Source organism: Lutra lutra, chromosome 8 (assembly GCF_902655055.1).
Source record: "Lutra lutra chromosome 8, mLutLut1.2, whole genome shotgun sequence".
NCBI classification, from domain to species: domain Eukaryota; kingdom Metazoa; phylum Chordata; class Mammalia; order Carnivora; family Mustelidae; genus Lutra; species Lutra lutra.
In genome coordinates, this window is record NC_062285.1 from 130503922 (window position 1) to 130529826 (window position 25905).

A 25905-nucleotide genomic window follows, 5' to 3' on the forward strand; every position below is an offset into this window, starting at 1 on the left:
GATCTCCCTAGATCCTCCAAAAGGACCAGTGGGACCAGAATTGGTCTTTTCCAGTAAGGTGAGGAGTTTCGTGTAAGTTCACAGCAGAGGCTGAGCCCCTGATACTTTTGTCCTCTGCTCCCTTCCTACGCTGGCTGAACTCACATCGGCCCTAAGACCTAATTCCTCTTTTACTTCCTCCTGTGAGCATGGTCTATATAACCTGAATGCTTGGTCTAGGAGTTTATGGCGGGGTCTGGGGCCTTGAAACAGGCCAGTATGGGAAATAACAGACCTATAGCCTCTGTTGAAGGGACAACAGGGAGTGCTGGGGATTGTGGTGTGCAGAAGCACATTTGCCCAGCAGAAGTGCTCCTCAGCACCTGTTTAGTATGCCCTGGCAAAGTGGACTCAGAGCTTCTGGTTTTTCAGGAGAAGTTGGAAATCTGAATTTTTCTGAAAATTTGCCAATTACATAAAAAAAAGAAAAGAAAAGAAAAGTGAGCATAAACCAAAGAAAATCCATTGGTGGACCAAATCTGGCCTTCAAGTTGCAGTTTAAAAATCTTCTTTAATCCTCTTCTTTAAAGACAGTTTAAAGGATATCTTGCCCAGCATTCTTTACTATTCAGGAATCCCCTCCACACTATCTTTGAGATATGGTTGGGCAGCCTTCAGTTGAAACACCTCTCACTCCCCCATGACTTGGAGATCAAACTTCATCAGAATCCACAGCTTTACTTGCTTTTTATCATCATAAGCTCCAAATCTACCACTTAATAACTTCTAACCTTTGGTGCTGAAGTCTTTTAGGTAGAACTCAACCTCATCTTCCAATGACTGACTGTTCTTCCTAGGCATGAACCGTGGAAGCAGATTGCTTTGGTTCAATTCTCAGCAATACTATTTAATAGCTGTGTCACCTTGGCATGTTGCTTGAACTATCAGTGCCTCAGTTTTCTTACCTGTAAAATAAGGATAACAGTATCTACCTTATAGAGTCATATGAAGGTTAAGTGAACTGATCTACACAAAGTCTTCAGTGTTTGTCAATATTATTTTCTTCTTCCCCAGGTTAAACATTTCAAGTGCTTTCAACTGTTCCCTGTACCCAGGTTTCCCAGGGCTTCCAACACTCTGTCTGATCACTCTGTTTGGAGGGTGAACCAGTGTGGCTCCCATGATCCCCTCCTCCTGGTTTTCCCATTCTTACATAACCCCTCCCCACCCTTGAGTATGGGCAGGGTCTGTGAAAAGCTTCCCACCAATGGAATATGGCAAAGGAGAAAGGATGTATGTGATTATGTCTGCATGACCACAGTGTATAAGATAGCAATGCCTGTCTTAGGAGGAGATGCATTCCTGTTGACTTTGAAGAATCAAGTTGCCATATAATAAGCTGCCTATAGGGTCACATGGCAAGGACCCAAGGGTGAATGCCAGCCCATAGCCAGAGAGAAACTGGGAACTGAATGTTGCCAATAATCGTGTGAGCAAAGGAGTACATTCTACCTCCCTGGGCTAACATCTTGACTATGGCCTTGCAGAGGACCCAGCAAAACAAGGCCTGGACTCCTGACTTGCAGAATCCATGAGATAACAAATGTGTGTTGTTTGACGCAAGCCACTAAAGGTGGGATAATATCATTGTGCAGCAAAAGGTAACTAAAACAGTCAACCATAGTAACTTTTCCACATTCACCCTACTTTGGAAATTCAAATATGTCAGTGGCCTACTGGAAACAGGAGTTCCTGAAATTGAACAGCAGATCACAGAAGGCATTATTTGCATGCTGTATGAGTGTGGCTGTGAAATAATGTCAGATCTCTTCCAATTGGTGTTAGAGAACAAAGGCACCTGTTCCTATGAGAGCAAGGTGGGAGCCCCTACTGCTGCGCACAAAGTACCGGGCTGGATGTCGGGAGGCAGAGGACTCATGTCCCCCTTCTGTGCTGCCTCTGAACCAGACCTGCTCTTCAGCTCCAGGAATGATTACTTGGGGTGGGTGATACCTGCAGCTCATCTCTTTTCCTCCTAATTCTCTTTTCTTCTTGTGCTAATTTTCTCCATGAAAAGGGAGTCAGAGGAAGAAAAAAAAAAAAAAACCAACAGGTGACCTCACCTGTTAAAACTGGAGGGGATGCGAGGGAGCAGCCAGTACCACTCCATGTAATGGATGGTTCTACCAGACCCCACGGCTCATACGTGGCAGAGCCAGGGCTGGAACCATGCCTTCGAACACCAGCTCTCTTCTGTCAAATTAAAACCTGTCATCTTCATAATTGGGAGTAGTAAGAGGTTGCCATTGTGGAGTTTTGGAGACATGTGCTGTCAGAGGGTTCTCTCCTTATGTTCTCTTTGCTTTTGGGAAAATGAACTTGCTTCTCTGAACCTCAGTCTCTTCATTTATTAAATAAGGCCAATGACACCTGCTTCACAAGTTCAGGAAGGCTGATGGGATAACATATGGAAAATGCATGGCTCCAAACACATGGCAGAGAAGGGCATGCTCCCATCACTGTGTTCTTATGGGAGGATTTAAAACTCTCACACATCCTAGCTTGCAGTCACTCATAAGGAGAACATCTACTGAGCAGTGAAATTGTGTCTGATATTTTCCCAGAAGGCATTTTCTTAGATTAAAAGTATCTAGTCGAAGTTTTTTTTTTTTAACTCATCCGAGAAGTCTTCTCTTGTTACCCCGACTAAAGGAGTTCCCTGCATGCTCCCTAGCTCCCAGTCACTCGTCTTTACCTTCTTCATGGCACTTACAACTGAAATGTTTCATCTGTTTGTTCCCATGTCCAGTGTCGGTCTCCATCATGCAAATATGGGCTCGAAGGCCAGGGACTGCACCTGTCTTGCCTGCTGCTGTATCTCAGTACCCAGAGCATGGTCAGACCCAGCATAGGTGCTCAGTAAATAAGGGCTGAATCAATGACAGCACCTGTCTTGTTATTTTTATGAGAATTGGCCTGAAAGGGGAGGAGAAATCCAAGGAATCCAAACAACTTCAAAGAAGAAAAGAACCAAAGCATTCTAGCAAAACAATGTCCCATTTACATACTCTGCACTTTTACTTTCCATGTTCTGAGCACAGTGCTGAGCCGTCAAATGGGGTGTCTCATGAATTCTCCCATTGGTCTTATGAGTTAGGTGCTCTTAGTGTCCTGCATTTATAGATCAGAAAGCTGAAGTGCTGAGAAGTGAAATCTTCTGCATAAATGCATACAGTTAGTGACAGGTAGAGTTGAGGTTTGGAATGCAAGCCCCAGGGGCTGATTTCCAGAGGCTGACTTTCTCTGGACTTCAAAGCTGATAGCACCCTTGCATTTAGAGAATGAACACTGAAATATTTAGAGGTAAAGAGGCATCATCTCCACAGCTTACTCTTGAATTGTATATGGGTGTGTGTGTGTGTGTGTGTGTGTGTGTGTGTGTATCCAAGCGTGTGTGAGAGAGAGGGGAGGAAGAAGTGAAGGAGGGAAAGAGGAAATGCAGTATATGTTAACACTTGGGGAATCTGGGTGAAAGGTCTCCGGCAATCCTTTGAACTAAACTTGCAACCTTTCTGTGAGTTGGAATTATATCAAAATAGAACACCTCTGAAAGAGCCAATGGTGGGAAGAAGATACAACTTGTGTCACGATAAGGAAGGTGCAGATCCTGTTTAGTGAGAATGAAGTCGAGTGGGAGGAAGACTGGAGCAGACCCCGAGGCTTAAAAGGCCCGGCTGGGTGGTCAGGCTTTCTCAGGGACCTTGAGGTCCCTGAGATGACCCTCAGGGACGCAATGTTGAAACAGTGATAGGAGCAGTGGTGACATTCTCAGTTAGCCATGTTTTGCCCATCCTCCAATACCCCTGAAGTCTTTAAAAGTCAGTTTCTTAATCCAGCTGCTTATTCCTGAAGTTACCCCCAGGCAGGCACAGGCCCATGGTCAGGGACAGCGAGCATCCTTCCCCCAAGGTATGACTTCCACTCCAGTGATCCATGGGGACAACAGCCTTGCCATCCCAGGGTGTGAAAAAGATGCTGAAGTGTTGGGCTTTCACACAGTCATGTAATTGTCCCCCGAGGAAGCAAAAGCAGAAACTCTCTGCATATTCCAGATAGTACCCAGAGAGGATAATGAATGCATCCAAAGTCACACAGGTCGCAAGACTTAGATTAGAACACCAGTATCATGGGTCCCCTTCAAGAACTTACATTCTTATTTCTTGGTGCCACCATCATTATACGACTAAAGGGCTAATAGTTAGCCTTGAGTCCTGGTTCCTTCTCTTGAAATATAGACACTATCTTTCCACTATTTTCTAAAGTAGATGTCCATGGGGGAAGATTGTGCATACTTATCCCAAAACAAGGATTCTGCCATTAGGCAGAACTTGGTGACATCAGTTCCTAGGGGATGACCTTGGACAAATGACTTAATCTCCTTGAGCTTGAGTTTTTGCATCTGGAAGATGGGGACAATGACATCTATCTTACTGAGTTGTTGCAAAGATCCATTATCCTAATAGATATTGACGAAACACTGATCTAGGTGTTACAGATATATCAGTGGACAAGACTGATGAGGGCCCCACCCTCAAGTAACTTCCATTCTAGTTGGAAAAGACAATGGATAAACATATAAACAAATAAGGTTTTTCCAGATAATGATAAATACTGAAAAAAAAATCTGAAAAATGGGACGATGGGAGCCATGAGTGACTGGGGATGGTTGTGCTACTTCAGCCATGGCAGATATCTCCAAGAAGGTGACAAACGTCTGAGCTGGAAGCTGAATAAGAAAGAGCTGATGTTGGCAAGACATGGGGAAGGCCTAGGGAGGAGGCAGGAGAGCCCTGGAGCAAGGACGATGCTCAGCTTGGTGAAAGGATGCTCCCAGCAAGGCAGGAACACTGTAAACTTGTGAGAGGGTGGGGGACATAAGGGCAATGAGAGCAGGGACTACAGCACACTGGGTTTGAAAGGGTGAAGCATTTGGAATTCATCTTAAATGCACTAGGATCTATAAAGAGTTTTAAGCAGAAGAATGACATCTGATTTTTCATGTGTATGAAGGCAGATAATATATGCGATGTTATGAGTCTGGAACCTGGCACAGTGTAGATATTTAATAAAGTATCATTGTTTATCATTCCTAGGCAGCACCACTAATCATTATAGACTTCTAGAAGGTGGGTGGTCTGTGCATATCTTCATTTAAGGTGGTGCATCTGGATGCACCTGCCCAGAGGAGGGGGAGAGTAGCAGGAGCTACTCCTAGCTGCACTGACTTCCTCCCTCCCCCCTGCCACACTCTCCACCCCAAGGCAGATGTCAGCCAGGCCAAGGGGCAGCCAGGGTAGGATCACTGGGCTCCCCTCCATCTGGCTCTAGCTCCAGGCCTCCAAGCCGCCTTCACGTTGCTGTAAAAATGCAAAGCATTTCAGCCATTTTAATTACTGGGCGTTGCATAAGCCAGCAACCAGTTCATACAAAGGAACAACAGACAAAAAAATGACTTTTCAACATGCCTTCAGCCTCTCCCATCGTCTCCCCCTGAAATTGCCTCCAATCACTGGCTCCCAGGCCTTGAAAAGCACTCCAGGTATGTGCAATCTCTTTCAGAGTTTGTTGATGTGACATCAAGATCTTTTTTTCTCTAAATACTTGAGGAAGAGGCAGTTCCAGCTACCTTCAAGCAGTTTGGAAAGTTACTGGTCATATCCCTACTTGACATGTTAAGACTATTATAGGGGAACCATATCATATACACTGAGAGCTTCGTTATAAAGCAAAGTTCAGCATGTGGTGGGTCTGTCTAGGGACCAATCAGGGGGCTTTTAGTTTTTAAAATTCCAAAATGACCTCATTATAAGGTACTCCCAACACATGAACCCTAAACAGAATATTCCGGTAATGCTAGGATGTGAAGAATTTCTTAAAAATTTGTAATATGATTAGAGAAGTTTCCAAGTTTCCTAATTCTGACTTTCAGTGATTTTCTCAGTACTTCTAAAACTCTTCCTTCACTAATAATTTAATCTACCAGTTTTATGGAGGACCTACTGAGTGTCAGGCTTTGGGCTAAGTGCTCAGAAGAGAAAACTCAATTCACCTCTGTCATTAGCTCACTTTCTAAGAGGGAAAATGCCACCGAAACGAACAGTCCTGAAGTACTGTAGTGAATATCAAGTCAGAGTTCATCCTGTATGGGTGGCACCGAGCTTGGGTGGAAGGAAAGGCCACTTGTAAGAGATGATGCCTAATAATAAAATTGTCTTAATATTAATACTGACAGTGGTCATTCATTGATGGCTGACACTGTGTCAGGCATTCTGCTAAAGCCTTTCCACGTATCATCTTGATTATTCCTCACAATTCTGTGAGATAGACACTTAATGCTGTCCTTACTTTATTAGTTGGGAAAATTGAGGCACAAGAAGATTACTTGTCCAAGAATGTACAGCTAAGAAATGACAGTGGTGTACAGGTGAATATTTACCAACCAGCTCTCCAGGACAATAAGCCTGACTTGTGGCATCTGCCGATTGCTGTGGCATAAATGTTCCCATCATGGCCAATTTTAAGTCACCAGTGGATGTCACTGGTAGCAGCTCACCATGATACAATAGTTCCACTGCAGACACAGTAGGTGGACATAGCCTCAAGACCATAGATTAGAGTATAAAATGAAATAATTAGGAAGTGATGACTTTTAAGTATTCATTACCACATTTCTAATATAACTTGTTTGATTATAAGTCGATATAATTAAATTTTTAATAATGGCTGTGTTTAACGACTGACTTGAAAAATTCCAGAAAATCTAACAACTGGGCTCTCAGGAGCCAGGGTGAGCTGGTTTCATCATGCCTTTCGGTGTTTCAAAGCCCACTCTTCAGCCCTGGACAAGTAAGAGATAGCCAGGGGAGAGGAAGAAAGGCACTCCATGGCAAGGGAACAGCAGAACAAAGACCTAAGACATGGATATGAGAACAGAGCAACAATACCATTTAGTGTTTATAAAATGTTTTCGACTGTCCATCAGAGTACAGAGAGGTGATGAGATGTTCAGCATTGGACTCTGAACTTCAAATTCTGGTTCCACCACTTATTAATTGTGTGGTCTTGGCTAAGTTGCTGAACCTCTCTGTGCCTCAGCTTTCCTTTTTGTAAAATGGGCATGATAACAGCCCCTACCTCATAGAGTTGTGGAAGTTAAGTAGATTTGTATCTATCAAGTACATAGAACAGGGCCTGCAAATAGGAAGTGCTCAGGTTTTAATTACTTAGTCCTTGAAAAATACCTCTGTGAATTAGATGTTTGTCTTCCCATTATAGAGTATAAATATAAGCTAGAGAGAAACTTGGTAGATGGACAAGATGGGACTTGAACAAGTGTTCTGATCCACCAGCTTCAGTGCTCATCCTAAGGGCTGGAAATCACACTGAACCCACTGAATATTATTCTCCAGGAGGGTCTACAGAGGTGCTCCCCTGTCCTACTACGTGTCTCTTCCAATAGAGGCTACATCTGATTCATGTTCTCACACCCTTTGATCTTGGGTACAAGGTGTTCTGGGAAAGAAGACACAATGGCGACAGGCACTAGGTGTCTGCCATTTGGTATACTTGTTACTTTCTGCATGCTCACCTTCCCTGGGAAAAAGGAAGCTAGTGGGGTGGTTAAGAGCATAAGCTCTTGAGCCAGGCTGCTCTGGCTACGAATCCCAGCACTGCAGCGTCCTGACCATGTCACGTTGAGCAAGTTACATAAGCTCTCCGTACCTTTGTTTCCATATCTGAAAACAGGGAGGGTGAGGATAATTCCATCTACCTCACAGTTTTTGCTATGAATTAATATATGCAAACTGCTTAGAAGAACTTGTTGCACCCAGTAGGTACTCTGTAAGAACTCACCATTATTACCATTTTTTTGTTATTGTTGTTGTTTTCTTTTCCTCTTCCTTTTACCTCATCCCTTCTTTGGGTATTACTTACATGGTCAAAGGGGATATGGGAACATGCTCAACCTTAATCAATCCAGATCATTAGACAGCAGGTTGCTTGAAGGCAGAGGCCTCATTCACCCCTACACCTATAGGGTCACACTCTGGCGCATATAGGTTCTCAGGGAAAATTTATCATGTGCCAGATACTGTGCCAAGTGCCTTACTCACCACACCTCCTTGATATTCATGAAAATCCTAGGAGGTATGAATCTCCCTTCCATTTTACCACTAGACATGTGAGGCTCCAAGAGGTTAAGGAACTTGTTCAAGGTCACGGTGAAAAAGTGAAGGATGAAAACCCAGTTTTACTGATGTCACAGGCCTTGGTCCTTGACCCCTTTGTCAGTCTCCTCCCAAAGTATTTCCCTGAGAAGTTTCAAGAGATCATAAAGTCTAACCTCCTTGGTTTTACTTTTGAAGAAAGGGGGTTCATGGATTTACTTATAGTCACCCAGATATGGTATGTTGCAGAACTGGAAGAAAAACCTGGCACAATGCCTCAATCTAGTGCTTGAAATTTCAAGAGGATATGAAGCCATAGGCAATGGCTGTTAAAAACGTACCGAGCAATATTCTATCAGCTTGCTTCTAGATTCAGGGCCCTTTCTTTGTAATACAAATGTAATGTTCCTATGGAATCCATCCAAATTCTGAGTAAGAAAGGGCACACCTACACCCGCAGAAATTGCCTGCTCTGTGATTGCTCCTGCCTTCTCTCCACTGCTAACCAGGCAAAACAAAAGAAGCATCTCACATGCCAGGTGATAAAAGTCCCTCTCCAGCCCTCAGTAGGAGGTACTGTGACTCCTTCTGCTTGGTTCTAACAATGATCATGAGCTCTGAGCCCTCAGAGAGAACCCAGAAGACAAAGAGGAAATTATTAGCACTTCCAAAGTCCTGATGACCCTGAGGGTATAGCGATTTTCAGGCTCCAGAAATAGCATTGGTTTGGAAAGAGACCCCTGGGTCTGAATCACAGCTTTGCCTCTATCATGCTTGTAAGAAACTGAACATGCACTTAACTTCTTTGGGCCTCAGTTTTCTGTTTTTTCTTTTACCTTTTGACCCTCTCCCCTATTTCTTCCTACCCCAATATGTGTCCCATTCCCTCTATCAATTAGTTGATTTTTTGTTTTGTTTGCTTTTAAATTTCACTGATAAGAGAGATCATATGGTATGTGACTTTCTCTGACTTGTTTCACTCAGCACAATACCCTTGGGATCCATCCATGTTATTGCGTATGGGAAGATTTCTTTCTTTTTTATGGCTGAATAATATTCCAGTGTGTGTGGTAGGGGGGTGTGTATGCTACAATTAATTTATCCATTCATCCATCAGTGGACACTTAGGTTGTTTCCATGTCTTAGCTGTTGTAAAAATGCGGCAGTGAACACAGGAGTGCATATATTTTTTTGAGTTATTGTTTTTGCCTCAGTTTCCATAACCATAAAACAGACATAAAATAATACCTATTATCAAGGGTTGTGAGGATTGAAGAAAATACTGTATTGGAAATGACTCATTCATAGTTGGTACTCAACTAATGTGAGTCCCCTTCCCTTTTTCTTATCTTAGAAATCTTTTTCAGCTTACCATATTACAGATGAATTACATAGTTCAGCTTACCATATTACATATTACAGGGCAGGGAAATAATTATTTATACTCAATTAGAGAAGACTGGATGATGGGAAGATGATGAAGTACTAAAGGGTCTGATTTCTTGTCTTGCCTTTGTCAATAATCCAGTGTGACTATATAAATGCCCAGCTCTCTGGGCCTTTTTCCATATCTGAAAATGAGAGGGTTGGATTTGATGACCTACAGTTCTCCTAGCTCTTACCATAATATGGGTTCCCAAGCATATTCCCACTCCCTTGTTGGGTGATCCAGTGCTGTGATTTCACAGCACACTTGATCCTCCTGTTGTAGTCTGTACGACCCACTCTTGTTTTCATGTCTTTCTCTCCCATGAGACTGGGAACTCCTTGAGGGCAGGACTGTGCCTTGTTCACTGTTAGATCTCCAGCACCTAGTGTGGAGCAGTGGACACTTAATTAGCATCTGGGGGAATATCTGTAGGAAGCAAGGATGAAAGGAGAGAATCCTGTTCCTTTCCTCCAAAGACCTGATAATCACACCACGACAAACAAGTTGTGAGGCAAATAAAGATTGTCGGTGGAGCAATGTTAATGAAGAGTCCACCCACAACTTGGAAAGAAGGCTATTTATCTTCTGAGCTCTGAAGTCATAAATTCACACACCACACATGTGCTTGGCCATCTGTAGTAGCAGACTGAGACACAGTAAGGGGAACATTCAAAATCTAGAACCCGAACTAGTTGGCTGGAAAGAATCATTGAATGGTGACTATAATCTAAAACACAGAAATCAAATGGATTGTAAGATCCCCAGAGCAGAAAAAGTCTGGGTGGAAGAAGGGAAGAGTGGCAAGTTTGGAGAAGAGAAATGGGAAGACCAAAGATTCCAAAGTTGGCAATGTGTGTCTGGCATTGTTAACTTCTAGCAAGAGGGGCTCTTGCCAGTGGGTGTGAACATTATCACTCCCATGGCAAAGCCTTCACCTCAATTCAGTGAGGAGAATTCTATAGTATCTCAGCTGAAAAGCCCTCCTTACAATGACCTCATTTCCTTTGTTCTGACTCCATACACAACAAAGAAACCTTCTGATGAGAAACTAGCCTCACACAAAGTCCTCTGATTCTAAGGAAGAAAATATGGGGGTCACATATGAGTGTCCTAACCTATGTGACAATTAAATACTTCATTAGAAGCAAAGACAATGGAATTGTGGTTGGCTTGCTGGTCTCTTATGAATCATAGTATCCCTGGGACTGATCAAGTCCGGGAACTGAACCCAGAGGAGTTTCTTGACTTAAAAAGCTAGATTCTAGAACCTCTGTAATGGTGAATTTGTGAAGGTAATGGATCACCTCCCTCTTTATTTTCCCTGCTATTTATTGGTTAATTTATTCTTTCAATATTTGGCAAGTGCCTACGATACGCAGATTCTGTGTTAGGCTCCCCAGATGCTGTCTAGAGGAGAGAAAGACCTATCAACCACTGGTGGCAACAGAGTGTGAGAAGCACTGGGTGGAAATCTGGACTGTATGGTGTGTGTGGGAAAGGAATGAGGGATGAGAAGCCAAGGAGTGGAGGTCAATTCTATTGAGGAAGATAGAGGCTCAGAAAAACATCCATGAGGTGGTAACTCTAGCTGAATCCTAAAAGATAAGAATCCTTACAGATGAGATGGAGGAGGGTGGAGGGTGGCTTCCAGGCAAAGAGCATAGTGTGAATAAGCCCTAGAGACAGGAAACTGACAGCTAGAACTTCAGGTTGGGTTAGGAGGAGGGAATGAGGGCATAGGTATGAAGAGATAAGCTAGCACACGGCCTTCTGCTGCGTAACTACAGGGGTAGCGATCACATTGGATTCTACACCAATGGCCTCTCACAGTGGGACCCTGGGAAGAGCCAGATCACAGCACAGGGCCTCATATGGCTTTCTTTGGAGTTTAAGACTCCGTTCAGAAAGCCATGGAGGACAAATGAATCATTTTAAGCAAAGGACAGCATGACTTCACATTTATATTTGAAAAACTTCACATGAACAACAGGGCAAAAGTTGCATTTGACAGAGAAAGACTCTGGACAGCGTGACGAATTATTTGACTATTGAAACTGTCAACAAAGAATCTACATGGGCCTGATCCAAGGCAGAAATGGTGAGAATGGGGAGAAAGGGAGGGTAAGAAGAGATGTGTGGAGTGAGAATCTGTAGGACTTGGTGAAAGGTGGTGTCCTTGATGGGTAACATCATATCAGGGGAAAGACAGTGGAATCTGAAGAGGTGATAAAGGATCTCCAGGTGGAATTACCCAAGGGGAAGCTGGCTATAGACTGTAGCTCAGAGGAGACTGCTGCTTGCAGTGCCCATTCCTGTGCACACAGCAGAGCAGTAGCTAGAACCAGGGCAGAGAATTAGCCAGGGAGAGTGTGGAGGCTAAAAGGGAAGGGAAGGCAGCCAGGGACAGAAAATTGGGAAACACCTACATCTCAGTGACAAGAGGAGTCCAAAGAGTCTGCCAAGAAGACTGAGAAGATACAGTTGGAGAGGTGGAAATTGAAAACCCAGAGAGACTAGAGTCTCAGCAGCCAAGTTCAAAGAAGGATGTGGTCAAAAGTGTCAAATGCTCTTTGGAACATCCCCATCACACAGGACAGGTCAGCTTCAGTTTCAGCAGGTTCTGTTGAAGAGAGTTCAAGTGCCTTGCCAGAAACAGAATCTCCAGCCCCATCGGACAGGAGACTGGCCATACTGTCCATCCCATTCCCTCCCAAGCCAGGAGAGCACCCAGCAGAGACACTCACATGCACCTTTTCTGTAAAGCTGCATGTGCAATCTTCAAAGAAACCACAAGGCAGCTACTCAATTTTAAAGGAAAAACATGTGAACTCCACCAGCATAAGGAAGACATTAAGACAAGGTCGAGGAAGAGAAGGTCTCCCTCCACTTATATCACCATTCACAGAAATAATTGACTGAGCACATAGTCAAAAATAAATAAATAATTTAAAAAATTTTTAAAAGCAAGAGCTGAATGAAATATTAACTCTGTTTCCCATCTCTCACCACCAGAAAACATGGGGTACAACATGTCTCTACAGCACACATGTGTTTTCTGGCTTAAGAATCCCTGGGAGTAGATGGGGTTGGAAGGAAATATGAAAAGCCCAGGTTTCAGGTAAATGCATCCAGAGACTCTTACTGAAGGGTCTTCACTCCATGGCAGGACTAGTGGGGAGCTAGGGCAAGAGACGTTTTGTAATTTTACTGCCATGAAATTGGCTCCAGATGGAAATGAGAAAAGGTGTTTACTCCCGGCTGGTGCCAGACACAAGAGAACCAGAAGTGCTTACCATCTCAGGTTCATAATTCCCAGGGCTGGGCAGCAGCCCCACTGAGGGTCTGGCCAGGGCTCATGGTGAAGGGTGGACCAGGGCTGACTGCTGCTTGGAAAAGGCTATTTTGAATGTAATGACTTTCAGATGAGGACTGTGGGTTTGGGGGAAGGCATCGTGACTAGGGTCTAGAGGGGAAAAGGAAGGGAAGAAAAGAGGTGTTTCCCGATGAGGCAACAGAACTGACAAATGTCTTGTCAGCACCTTCTTCTCATTTAATTTCCAGAGGCCAGCTCTGCCCCGAAAGAGTGGGATCGCAGCATTGTCTGCTGTGTTCCCAGATTTCCCAGTTCCCCCCAAACCCATGATTCACGAGTATGTAGGTTCCTGAGAGCATGTCTCCCCTTGGGTTGACATGGGGCCAGCTTGGGGGTGGAGGAGCTGGGCAGCTGCAGACCCAGACGGGATACTGCCTGACAGCTTTGTGGCCATTGTAGACGGGAGGGGTTAGTTTCACCCACTCAAAGTGGGTGACTAGTGTGGAATTACCTCTCCCTTCCTCTCCGTGAGACTGGCAGAGACTACAGGCTGAGGGAATGGGTGTTCTCTGGCTTATAGCGCCCCCTAGCACTGGTCAGAGGGATAGGGCTCTGCGAGCTCTCCAAGGCCTATCTGAATAGTGGGAAGGGGTTGGTTGGACCAATTAATTCGACTCTTTGAACCAATACTTGCGGACTTCTTTGTTACCAACACTGTCTTCAAGGGATGTCCTCTATCTAGGAAGGGAAACCGATGGATAAACAATCACATTCTTGTCAGCTAAGTAGTATGAAAGAAAGGAGCACAGGGTGCTGTGGGAATACACTGCAGGTGATTGATGAAGACTGGGGAGGGGAATTAGAGAAGGCTTTCTGGGGGAGGCGATATTTAAATTGCAACAGTAGTTCAATGCATTTTAAAAATAAGATATAGAGACAATCAAAGACATATTTCCTGACCTTTTAGTGCTTATGACCCAAGAAGTAAACAGACAGATAAACAAGTAATTAAAACAGGGCTCTCTCAGAAACAAGAGCTTCAGTCTCTCCTAACACTTCACCAGCACTGTCTTTGTTTTCAAGGAGGGAACAGAGAGAACCGAATAGGAACTCACTAAGTGTTGATTGAGAGACTGATGGATGTGCTTCGGTTTTGGACACATTTGATTTGTCTCAAACCTGTTTAAATGGCAAGATCTATCTTCCCTTCCTTGTCCTTGAGAGTTTCCCATGGAACCCTAAGACTTTTTGAGCTGAGGGGAATCTTGGAGACCATTACATTATAGCTTTCATCCAATAAACACAAATTGAAGTCTGGACAGATGAGGTGACTAGTCCACACACACAATTGTTCTTCTGCAACATTTGGAACCAATCTCAGTTCTTTTGCTTCCCCCCACCCCACCACAGCCTCTCTTTGTCCCCCAGAAATAAAGTTTCATGGATTTCTTTGCAGTAATGTGTTTGGAATGTTTTCAAAGTATTAAGTAATAATTTAGAAAGGGAAACAATAAATACACAGGAGATACACCTCTGAGGGGAACAGAGTTGGTATTTGTCCTGATTGGCTCAGAGGTGGTTATTGTCATGACAGAGAATCTTTTAGTGAGGGGCAGGGGGCATGCAGGACTGTCCATGTGTTACACACTGAACAAAGAGACTCTGAAACAAACTCATCTGCAGATCTGTCATGCAAATTCCAGAGTATGAGTGGCTGGAGTTTCCACAACTAGGGTGCAAACATTGGGTCATGCACTGTGGCTGGGGAAACTGAGGTCCACAAGTGCATGGGAGAGAGCCAGCTAAGGAATCATGCAGCTGCAAAGCACTCCTGGCTTAGCCACGAGCTGACCGTGAGAGGCAATTTTCTCACCTGTCTGAACCTTTTCTTTCCCACCTATAAAATGAGGATGGGTAGTCTCTGAGGTCCTTTTAAAGGACGTCTAAATGTCTATGAGAGACTTCTCAAAGATTCCAGCGTCCTGTAACTTGATATGAAGGAGGTGGACATGAACTCACCTACCCTAGAAAAGTTCCAGGAAAGGGGAAATGTGGGCAGCCTGGTAGGTTGAGGATAACCCAGAGAGATTTGGAACTTCAGTTCTTCTGAGGTTTACAAATCTATCCTTGTTCTTAGCTGTCAAGAGAAGGTGGGAGAGCCGGTACCGTCATTCTTAACATTAGCCGCAGGTCTACTCCATCAGCTTATAAAATAGTCTTGAAAAAGTTATTCTTGGGGTGCCTGGGTGGCTCAGTGGGTTAAACCTCTGCCTTCGGCTCAGGTCATGATCTCAAGGTCCTGGGATGGAGCCCCGCATCGAGCTCTCTGCTCAGCAGGGAGCCTACTTCCCCATCTCTCTCTGCCTACCTATTTGTGATCTCTCTCTCTCTCTCTCTGTCAAATAAAATCTTAAAAAAAAAAAAGAAAAAGTAATTCTTATATATTATTGAGTCTAAGGACACCATATGGCATCCAGACTGACACCTTTGAGGTCTGCTTGCTGCACGGGCTGACCCTGGCGGTCAGGCTCTTCTTCACAAGGATTCATGGAGCTTGTTCTTTCTCTTCCTCAGGGTGAGGACTGAACTGAATTCTCATGGGTGGGAAGAGAGGAGTTTCTTGAGTTAGATATTAGGAAGAACTTCCTAACTGAAAAGAAAGCTAAACTCCAAAGACGCTGCATGGATCAGCTTTGGATGGGGAGCAAGAAGAAATAAACCCAAAGGCAATTTCATTACCTTTCAGCTGGAAAAACAATCAGATTACTCTTGGTGCTTACATAATTAAGTAGTTGCCATAATCAAATGCTTCAGATGTTTTCTATAAGGAACGTGCTGCTTGAAGTTCAGCAAAGTTACCTACCTAGAACTCATGTTCTAGGCAGACTTCCCTTGGAGAAAATATTGGCATTTTGGACAAAACTGTAAAGTGAAAAGAAAAAAAGAGAAGAGAGGGCCTTTATCACGTAAGATGCTTATCCCAAGTGGACTTGGTCTGGAAAGGCTTATAAAACCTTCCACATGACTGGCACCATGCAAGGATAAGCAAAACTCTCAAATCCCACCAAGTATGCCCTCATTCAACCCAGATCCTTGGAGTGGCCTTTGGAGTGTCCATTGTTCCAGACTCTATGGGCTCCTGGCCATACCCACACCCAAGTCTCCTGGGACCCGATTTTGTATTCAGAAGTCTAAAAAAGGAGGGTGGCCACGTATCTCAGGTCTCAAAGTATTTCTAATGTGATTGGGGAAATGATACAATTATACTCTACGAAATAGTGAGCTAAGTGCTGAAGTAAACATTTAAAAAGGGAAAGATCTATCTGGGGCAGGCTACAGTTAGAGTTAAGGTGGAAAGGGGCTTAAAAGTTGGGAAGGGGATAGGGCAGAAAAATGTGGAAACGATTCCTTCCTTATAGCTACAATTATTAAGGGGGGCGTGGTGGCAAAGGAATTTAACAAATGTTTTTGGAAATACCATTTTCAATCAATTTTTCTGCTTCTGCCATCCCACTGTCACTTCTTGGAGGTGTAAATAGAGTTTCTGAGAAAGAAGTTGAACTTGCATTTCTGAGGATTATTTTGTTCCAAACTTTCTGCACATCTATAGCGAAAACATTCAAGTCTCTTTCTAAACAGAATGAGTTAGGAGAGAAAGAGAGAGAGACACACAAAGATAGAAAGACAGAAGACTCCAGCTGCAAAAGGGCATCTGCCCCATGACAGCTAATTACTGCTGAAGTCCAGGGAAATAAAGTCTCTCTTCCGGTGCAAATGAGTGAATGTAGTTCCTGGCTGTTTGTCAAGCCATGTCACCTTTCTGTGCCAGTTTCCTCATCTGGAAAGTGTGAATAGTATTTTGTGTTTTTCCTATTGAAAAAAATTTTTGTGAGATATAATGAGGTGTGGCATGGAAACTATAAGGTAGAATCAAGATATTACTTAATAATAAGGAGAGCCATAGTATTAGTTATTAGCAATTATCCATTATAGCTAGTAGTCTAAGATCCTGGATAGTTCTCTAGAATCTGGTGTAAGTTACCCCAGTTTTGGATCAGTTCAACCCCAAATTCTTTGCTGAAGAATGGAGACTTGTCTGGCCTTGGTGGGATTATCATTTCCTCCTGCCCTTTCTACTCACTGTTTTTCGAATAAGCTCAGGGTCTTTACACTTGCTGTTCTCCCTGACTGGTGTTCTCTCTTCCCAGATTTCCTCCTGCTCCTTCTACTTGCTCAACTTTCAGGTAGAATGTCACCTCCTTAGAGAGACCTTCTCTCACTACCCCATAGAAAACAGTGATCGCTCCCTTCCCTCAGTGATTTCTAAACCATTCTCTATGTTTTTCGTCTTCATGATACCATCACCGCAGGAAATTACTCGGTGTACTGGTGAATTCACTGATGCACTGCCTGAAACTTCCATGGAAGCAAGGATTTTGTTTTGCTCATCCAACATCCAGAACAGCGTTTGTTCAATGACTTCACAATTTACTCTGGGTGAGCCCCCGGGGAACAGCAGTCCGTTGTAGCCAGCTCCAAAGGGCATATTGCGCCCTCACCTCCAGGAAGGTCGGGGGTGTGTGTGTAGGTTGTCAGTTGATCCCTTCCCCTCTGAGCCTGCTCTTTCCAGAGAAGGTGGAGAGTTAGCCTTTTTCCCTAGCCTTTCCACTAGGCGCAGGCAGGGTCTCCAGGACCAAGGCCGCCTGTGACCCGAGGACGGCCTGGTGCTGTGGTGGGTGGCAGTTGATTTGGTTTGGGTCAGAAGTACTCAGAAGGGTGGATGTGTGGTCAGGGTACTGGCGAGGTGGGGCACGGGAGCGCCGCTCCGGGGGTCACTCGGCAAGCGTAGGATCAAGACACGTTCCGTTTCACCCACTCGGGTGCCCACAGCCGCATTATTCCCTATAAGGATCTGAACGGTCCGGCCTGGCCCCGCCCCGTCGGCCCGCGCCCCCGGCCCCGCCTCTTTCGGAGGGCCGATGAGGTAATGCGGCTCTGCCATTGGTCGCAGGGGGCGGACGCCGAGTGCCCGAGAGGGGGTGCCCGGGGGACCCGCACTATATCACTCAGCCGCCCGGCAGCGGCGCAGAGCCGGCAGCGGGTGGGCGCTCAGACGGCTTCTCCTCCTTCTGCTCCTCCTGCTCCGCCCCAGCCCTCGCTCCTTCGCCCAGAGAGACCTCCGGCCCGCAGAGTCGTGCGCCAGGCTGAGCCAGCCTTGCCTTGCCCCATCCCGTCCGGCTGGGCACCCCCGGGGCAGCGCGCCCGAGGCCAAAGTTGCCCCGCACGGCGGAGCAGGAGAGCTCGGGCTGCAGCGGCCCCTCCAGCGGCGCGCACAACTTTGGAGAGGCGAGCAGCAGCCTCAGCAGCGGCAGCGGCAATGACTCCCTGGCTCGGGCTAGTCGTGCTCCTGGGCAGCTGGAGCCTGGGGGACTGGGGCGCCGAGGCGTGCACATGCTCGCCCAGCCACCCCCAGGACGCCTTCTGCAACTCTGACATCGGTAAGCACTCGGGTGTCCCCTCCAGAGCCCCCGCGGTGCCCGCTCCTGCGCTGCGCCGGGAATGGGGCGCAGCTCCGGGTGGCATGGCAAGCCCCGCTCCTTTTCTCTGCCTGAGCTTGGGGTGGGGTGGCGAAACTCAGTTTCTTCGGTCGGAGGATATGGCATAGCTGAAGGGGCAGATGCCCTGCAGAGAAAACCTGCAGTGGCTGAGTGAACCCCTTGCAGCCTTTGCTCTCCTTTTAGGGCGTGAGGTCCCTCTTGGTCCTTTTGACATCTGGGAAATTTCCCTTTTTCACTATCACGAGAGGAAGGGCTGAGGGAGAAGGGTGGAAGAGGATTCCTAAAATTTGGAATGCCAACTAACTAAAATACTGGATGTTCAGAAGTTTTTAAAAAGTTGCCAGCCATGTGCACAAAGTTGCAGGGGAATCTTGAAGTTTTCTGAGTTTGCATTTTCTCCTGCACCCATGAAGTTCATTCTTTTCACTGAGACCCAACCAGCCTCCCACTTCCCAAGCAAGGGCTAAGGGAGCTTCTTGGACTGCCAAGTTTGAGTGGATTTAAGGGGGGAAATGAGAAGAAAGCTGTGGGGTTGACCCTTTCCCGGAGGAACCGTATTTGAGAGTGTTGATAGCAAGCAGGAGGTGGCGTGTGTGAGGGATCACTTATCACATAGCTGTGAGAATTCACAGGAAGGCTATTTTTTTTCCCCTTGGATGTGTGTGGGGAGGGGGAGAATGAGCAGTGGAAAACAGATTTGTCACCAAAAGAACAAAAATGCCAAGGATCACATCATGGTGACAATTCCAAACTGGACTTGGTGTCTTGATTAGAGACTCAGCAAGAGGTAGAACCAGTTTTTCTCCAGGGCCTTGCAAGTGTCCTGGGAGAACTTGTTTGGGAGTGTTCGGGACACTTGTGTTTGGATGGCCAGAGGTGGAGTAGCAGCTGGAAAACATCTCTCCTCTCCTTTCCAGCTCATAAAGCATGCAAGTCCAGTGGCCCCTGTTGTGTGTGTGTGTGTGTGTGTGTGTGTGTGTGTGTACTCGGGTTGGGGTGGGGTGGGGCACAGTCTAGCTGCCCTCTGCCTGTGTCGATTCAGAGGTGAAGAATGGAGCGTGTGTGTTTTAAGTCATAAAGAAGAAGGAAAATTTTCCACTGGGTCCTGGGTGAGGGCCTCCACAAGTGTGCAGCGGGAGAGGAGGGGGAGGAGACAGGAGCCTGGCAGAGGAGGCAGCCGAAGTTGGGAGGGGCACTGCTGGGGGGCCGTGCTGAGCCTAGGAGAAGTCAGGGAGGTTGGTGACCAGAAGGTCAGCCCAGTTGGCAGGAGTGGGTGTTTATGTGACCTGGGGTCACCCTTGTTAGAGGCTTCCTGGGGCCCGTGCTGTGCACCCTTCCCTTTCCCCGGGGGAATCCGGCCGTCCCCTCCGTTTGTGGATTGCCTGAAGGATTCTTTTGGGCTGCCTGACCTGGAAGGTTTTCTTCCTTCTCCTCTGACTGCTCCCACCCCAATTCCACTTGGCCTGCCCTCCTCCCCCCACTGGTAACATTCCCACCTGAGTAGTGCTGGGAGCTGCTGCTGCTGCAGGTGAGCTCTGGTTTTGCTCCGTGAGGAGGCCAGGAGGCTGACAGGTGGAGTCAGGGCACCCTGTTCTGCTGGGCAATGGCTTGGGTGTGTTCGCTTGGATTTTTTGGTGTGTGGGGAGAGGGAGACCTCATGACTCCCCCTTGCCCTTGGCTTTTGGGTTTTCACCTTGGAAGTTCACCAGAGAGCAGTGGAAACAGCAACAAGGAGACCCGGCTTTTAATGGTTGCTCTGACTGACTCTTAGGTTTCCTGCTGTGGGTCTGAGCTGATGCAGAAAGTTTCTTGTAATTTCTCTGGACTGATTTAACAAATCCCCACCCTCGATAAACTGCCCAGAGAAAAGCTAAGTTACTAGAAAGTACCCGAAGACCAGAACATTGTGGCAGTGAAAATAAAAAGGAAACAAAAAAATTTTTCGATATGCTGGCACCAATCCAAAACTGTTCTGCCTGGGTTTGGTGCACTGCACTAGTGGTAGGGATGAGATAATGCTTTTCAAAATGGGAGGTGTGGATGTGGACTGCTTACTTGTTGACCTCCGCTGCCTTACAGTACCCTGCTGGTGTCCAGTAGGTGGCTCCCAGTTTTCCTTGCTGAAGAGCCTTTCTGTTTCCAGTCTGGCTTGAAGCTCTGCCTGTCCTCTCCCTGAAGGAAATGTATAGGAGCTTCCCATTCTCCTTGGCCCTTAAGACCCCACCAATCAACGCTGTAGCCCATTAAAGATGCTCATGCCAGACCACCAGCTTCTTCTTCCAGAACCTTCCTGGCTGTTTTCTCTTTGTGTCTGAGTGCCATGTTCCTGGGTAAAGGGAACCGTATGCCTGACTTGGCCCTGTCTAACGAACCCCCATGGTCTTCCCTCTCCTTTCTCCTCATCCACAGGTGTCTCTTTCTGCCTTTCTCCCCTCAGACTCTGGGGATTGGCACTGCTTTCTGGATGGGGAGGAGTTAAAAGGTGTTTCTATGGCAACTCCAGGCCCTGCACCCTAGTGAAGTGTTTAGGAGAAGAATAAACTACATGCCGGCTTATAAAACATACTGTAGGGGAAAGAAAAGGAGTTGGCAGCAGCCAGGATGTCTGTGGCCCCCTCCCCACCAGTCAGTGCCCCTGAAACTCCTGACAAAACCTTGACTCTGGAGGAGGGAAGGGAGGGGGCTGGGAATGAAGGATGTAGCCTTGACTGGGTAGATCCTGCTCCAGCAGCTCTGTCCAGCTCAGGAAGGGGTAGGCAGTGCCAAGAGCCTTCTGAAAATTGGGGTGTGTGTGTGTGTGTGTGGTTTCTGCTGGAGGCAGGCAGCAGAGAGAGAGAGAATTTTGCTTCAGAATGCCAAGCCCTTCTCTCCAGCCTCCTTTGCATAGAGGAATGGGGCTGTGCCATGGAGTGTTGGGGGCCTGCCTCCTGAGCCTGTTGGGAATTCAAGAGTGAGGCTGAGCTTGGGGGCCCGCTGCCAGCCCTGGAGGACAGTCTCTGGATATCTCTGAATTGTTTTGACAGGGACCAGTGCCAGCAGATTCTTTTGGTATCAGATCTGAGGTTGTGGTTTTAGCAAAGAAGCCATTTTCAAAGAAGCCAGACCCATTCCCTCTCTCTCTCTCTCTCACACTCTCTCTCTCTCTCACACGCACGCGCTCGTGCACGGACACACACACACACACACACACACACACACACACACTTACACTCCACACTAGGCTTTGTGACCAAAGGAAGATAAAAAGGATCAGACTTCAGAGAGGAGCCAGCCACTTGGGGAGGGGACCTAGGCTGCCCAAATCTTGGGAACCCTGGAAAAGAGGAGAGCTGCTCTATGTAGGAGGGAAGGGACATCTCTCAGACTCCTACTGAGTACAAGCATTTCATAGATCCCGCGTCCTTCATCCACCCAGCAACCTTAAGAGTAGGTATCAAATCCATTTTTCAGGTGGAAAACATCAGGTCTAGGAAAGGTTGTGCTTTCCCAAGGTCACCCAGCTACTAAATGGTAAAATGAATTCATTCTTAGTTATGCCATTCTTCAAAACCTTTTCAACTTTCATTTACCCTTGATATTCTAAGGCAAACAACCCTTCCTCTGACTGAAGGGGAATGGAAGATTAACTTTTGAAGGATGCTTTACTTATTGATTTGGGAAGTTTTCATTAACAGTATGAAGAGAGCCAAAATGACCTGAGGTTTTAAGTAAATATCATCTTATGAGAAGGAGAAATAATAATAATAATAATCACTATTATTATTATTAGTTTAGGGTATAAAGGGAGGAAAATAGAGGAAAATTTCTAAAGTTTTTTGGCTGTTAGAACTGAAAGAGACCCTCAACACCACCAAGTCACAGTAAAATAATGACTCAGTTTATCACACTGAGACCCAGGGAGAAGTAAAGCTAATGGAGACAAAACACCTTGGGTTTCAAGACTCTTCCCCTTCTAGATGGGGATGAGTTGGGGCTGCCCAGGGTAAGATGCCCAGTCTATGTAGATGTCTAGTGTGGTGGCAGGAAGACCAGAGACTGGGTCCCTGCTGGCGGGAGAAGGTCCCTCTGCCAACAGTTCTGTGTCCCTTTCACAGTCCCTGGATAGATAAGGCTAGAAAAGTGGCCACAGAAGTGGCTTGGGTGGAGGGACTTTTGTTTGTTTTGCAGGAACAGCAGGAACCATTCAGCTCCACTGCTGAATGGCACATTCCAACAGGTTCATTAATTAAAAACAAAAACAACAACACAATTCTCCACTGCATTTGACTTTTACCATTCCAGCTGGTGTGGACAAGGAGGTCCCTTCTTCTAGCTTTTGTCATCATCAACTCCTGGGTGGCCTTGAGAGGCAGCGTGGGGTGGTGGCAAGGCTGTGGGGCAGGCAGAGCTGGGCTTAAATCCTTCCTCTGGGGCCTGTTGGTGGTGTGCTCTTAGGCACATTACTGGATATCTTTAAGCTTTGGTTTCCTCATTTATAAAAGAGGAATAATAATTTGCAACACCTTGGCCCTTTACGTTTTCTCCACATTTTAAAAGCCACAAGTGTTCTATGAATACATTCTATGCCCATGTATGTAACTGTGTATATGCACATGTGTATCTATTTATCTATCATCTATCTAAAATTAGATAGAGCTGATGTCCTTTTGGACCACTTCCTCTAATTCTAGCTTCTTCTCCAGGTCCTTTCTTCTCTATTCATTTACATACATAGGTACCCAAGGGAAATTTATAGTAGTTTTTCTCTTAGACACATGAATGATAGAATACAATAAATAATGGAATACCACATATAGCATTTGCTTTTTGTAACTGAACAATGTATATTAGGGATTATTCTCAGTTAGTACACATACATATCCACATCATTCTATATATAGTATTCCATGGGATTATAATTGTAAAGAGCTAACAGGTATAGAGTGGTTATTAAGTGCCAGGCACCATTCTAAATAGTTAACATGCATTAACTCATTTAATTCTTTCAATAGTCCTATGAGGCAAGCATGCTACTGTCATTCCCATTTTACAGATGAGGAAACTGAGGCTTAGAAAAATTAAATAACTTGTTCGAGATTATAGCAGAGACTGTTTAAAACCCAGCAGGCTGGTTCTAAAATATAATCAACTTCTATACTAGATGTTAATTGCCTTATATTATATAATATTCTATATTACTCTATGCTGTTTTATTATAATATGTATCCCTGTAAGTACAGAATGTATTTATTTAGCCATTTCTCTATTTATAGGTGTATAGGTTTTAATAGCTTTTCCTGTTTGCAAAGAGCACTGCAATAAAGAGTTGTCTAATCCTCTTGTTCACATGTGCAAATATTTCTTCACAGCAAATATATAACTTGAATTACTGGACATAAGTAACTATATTTTATATTTTAACAGCACCTGCCAGTTTTCTCTCCAGAGTGGCTCTGTTCACATGGCTCTTTTCGGATGTGCAACATGAAAGAGTGGAGGGACTATGACAGCCCTGTGCTGGAGGGACTTCCATGCCTCTCTCAAATGGGAGAACAGTTTATAATTTTTATTTATTTTCTGAGGTTTTTTTTTTCTTATTGCTTGTACTTTTGTCCCTCTGAAAGGGAGCAAAATTAGGGCCACTTAGATTAAGTTGATGGGAGTATTTTTATAATACTTAAGTGCTCGGAAAGCCATGTCTTTTGACATGATGCAGTTTGGGAGTCATGCAGTTGAAGATGGTTTCATTTTTTGCTTTCATAGTAAGCAAGGGGCTTTCATTACCTTAAGTTGTTGACTTTGGGGTTTGCTATGAGCTCAGTTTTAGGCACATGTGGCTGTACGTTGAAGACGTGTGTACGGTTTTATTTGCCGACTCAAAGATATCCCCTTGTTGACTGCCCTTACCCAGACTTATGGTGACAGTGAGGGGACTCATTCCTTTGTTTCCCTACTGCCCTTGCTATTGTATTTGGATGGTGCTTGGATGGGAATGGTGGGAGGCCATGGGGAATGGAGATGGACTGAAGAGAGGAAAGCATGGTGGGTTCTAGCCAAGAAAGATGCTGGGGTCATTATGGGAGCTAGAAGGACTGGTTTAAGAGAGAATTTCATTTTTTAAAAATAAATAAATAAATAAATAAATAAACACATAATGAAATGGAAAAAAAAAACCAAAACACCACACTGCTTTAAAATGAAAAGTACAGTGATTATCTCCAAGATCTTAAAAGAGGTGGGAATAAAAGCAATATACTGTTGAGTTATTTAGTATCAGAAATCACAAACAAAAGCAGGTGGACTATGGAGGAAAGTAAAAAAAAAAAAAAAATATATATATATATATATATTTTTTTTTTTTTTTCTTTTTCTTAAGGTCATGCATGTTCCTTAAGTAGATACCAGTCAGAAAGCCACACCCTGCCAGAGGTAAAATACTGACGGAAATCACGTCATCCTTTGAGCAAAAGAAACCAGGAAAGGGAACCCCTGTAAGCTGGACAATGAGGAGAGTACATAGAAGGAGAGAACCAAAGAAGGAGACCCCTTAATTTTGTGTATGAACCCTGACAAAGTTCTAGAGTAACCTCTGGTCTACACATGCATGGGTCAGACTCAAACCAATGTAGCAAAGGCTTGGAGAATGGCACTGAGATTACAACCAACTCACACAGAAAGTAGAGTGTAAGACTAGCAGGTTGAATGACTCCTGAAACAAAAACTGTAGTATTTTGCAGTGATTTTGCAACATAACCCAGAGTATATGTAATATTATATTTATACAAAATGAAAATAAAAATTATTCAACATCAAAAAAAAAAAAAGAGAGAGAGAGAATTTCACTGTCCTGATTAAAACCCTTCATTGAACTCTTGGGACGAAGTGTCATAAAATGACTCTAATGAGGACCAGTTTGACCCCTGCCACCTTCTTCATCATTCTTTCATCACTGGCCTTTCCAGCTCCTGCTGTTCAGCTTCTCTGTCTGGGTCTTGGCCCATGCTATCCTCTAGTTTTTGAACACCCTCATCAACTTCCCATTCTTCAGGTTTCACTTCCCTTCCCACCTCCCTGCATTAGTGTAGAAGAATAGTCACACCTTGCCCAAATTTTGAGCATGTTGAAAAACACTATGTTTAATAAAAACCAAATTCTCCAAAGCTGCATGGGAAATTCCCAGAGTGGGTCATTTTTGGGCTGAAGAGAGACCTAAGGGCTGTATTCCACCCAGAGGGATGCATCTAGCCCCTCTGAGAGGGGAAGCATCTGCTCTGCTGTCCGTATTACTTGATCAGTCCAGTCCCATCTTTGGGTCATAATACTCCATTCATACTCCCAGAGAAAAAAGCTTGGAGATTTCTAAATGCCATTACATCAGGGGTCACCAAAAATGCCTCAGGTGTATTTACTGTGTTCCAG

The 25905-nt window shown here is 45.1% G+C and overlaps 2 protein-coding genes across 2 annotated transcripts in view; one reads left to right on the forward strand and one right to left on the reverse strand.

The window, feature by feature from the left end:
• Positions 1 to 25905, reverse strand: part of SYN3 (synapsin III) — a 459720-nt gene that overhangs the window by 227193 nt on the left and 206622 nt on the right.
• Positions 18012 to 25905, forward strand: part of TIMP3 (TIMP metallopeptidase inhibitor 3) — a 57697-nt gene continuing 49803 nt past the window's right edge. The window contains exon 1 of the mRNA XM_047742765.1: positions 18012 to 18447. Within this exon, the coding sequence (XP_047598721.1) occupies positions 18327 to 18447 (121 nt within the window). The 5' untranslated portion in view covers positions 18012 to 18326. The remainder of the gene's footprint in view (positions 18448 to 25905) is intronic.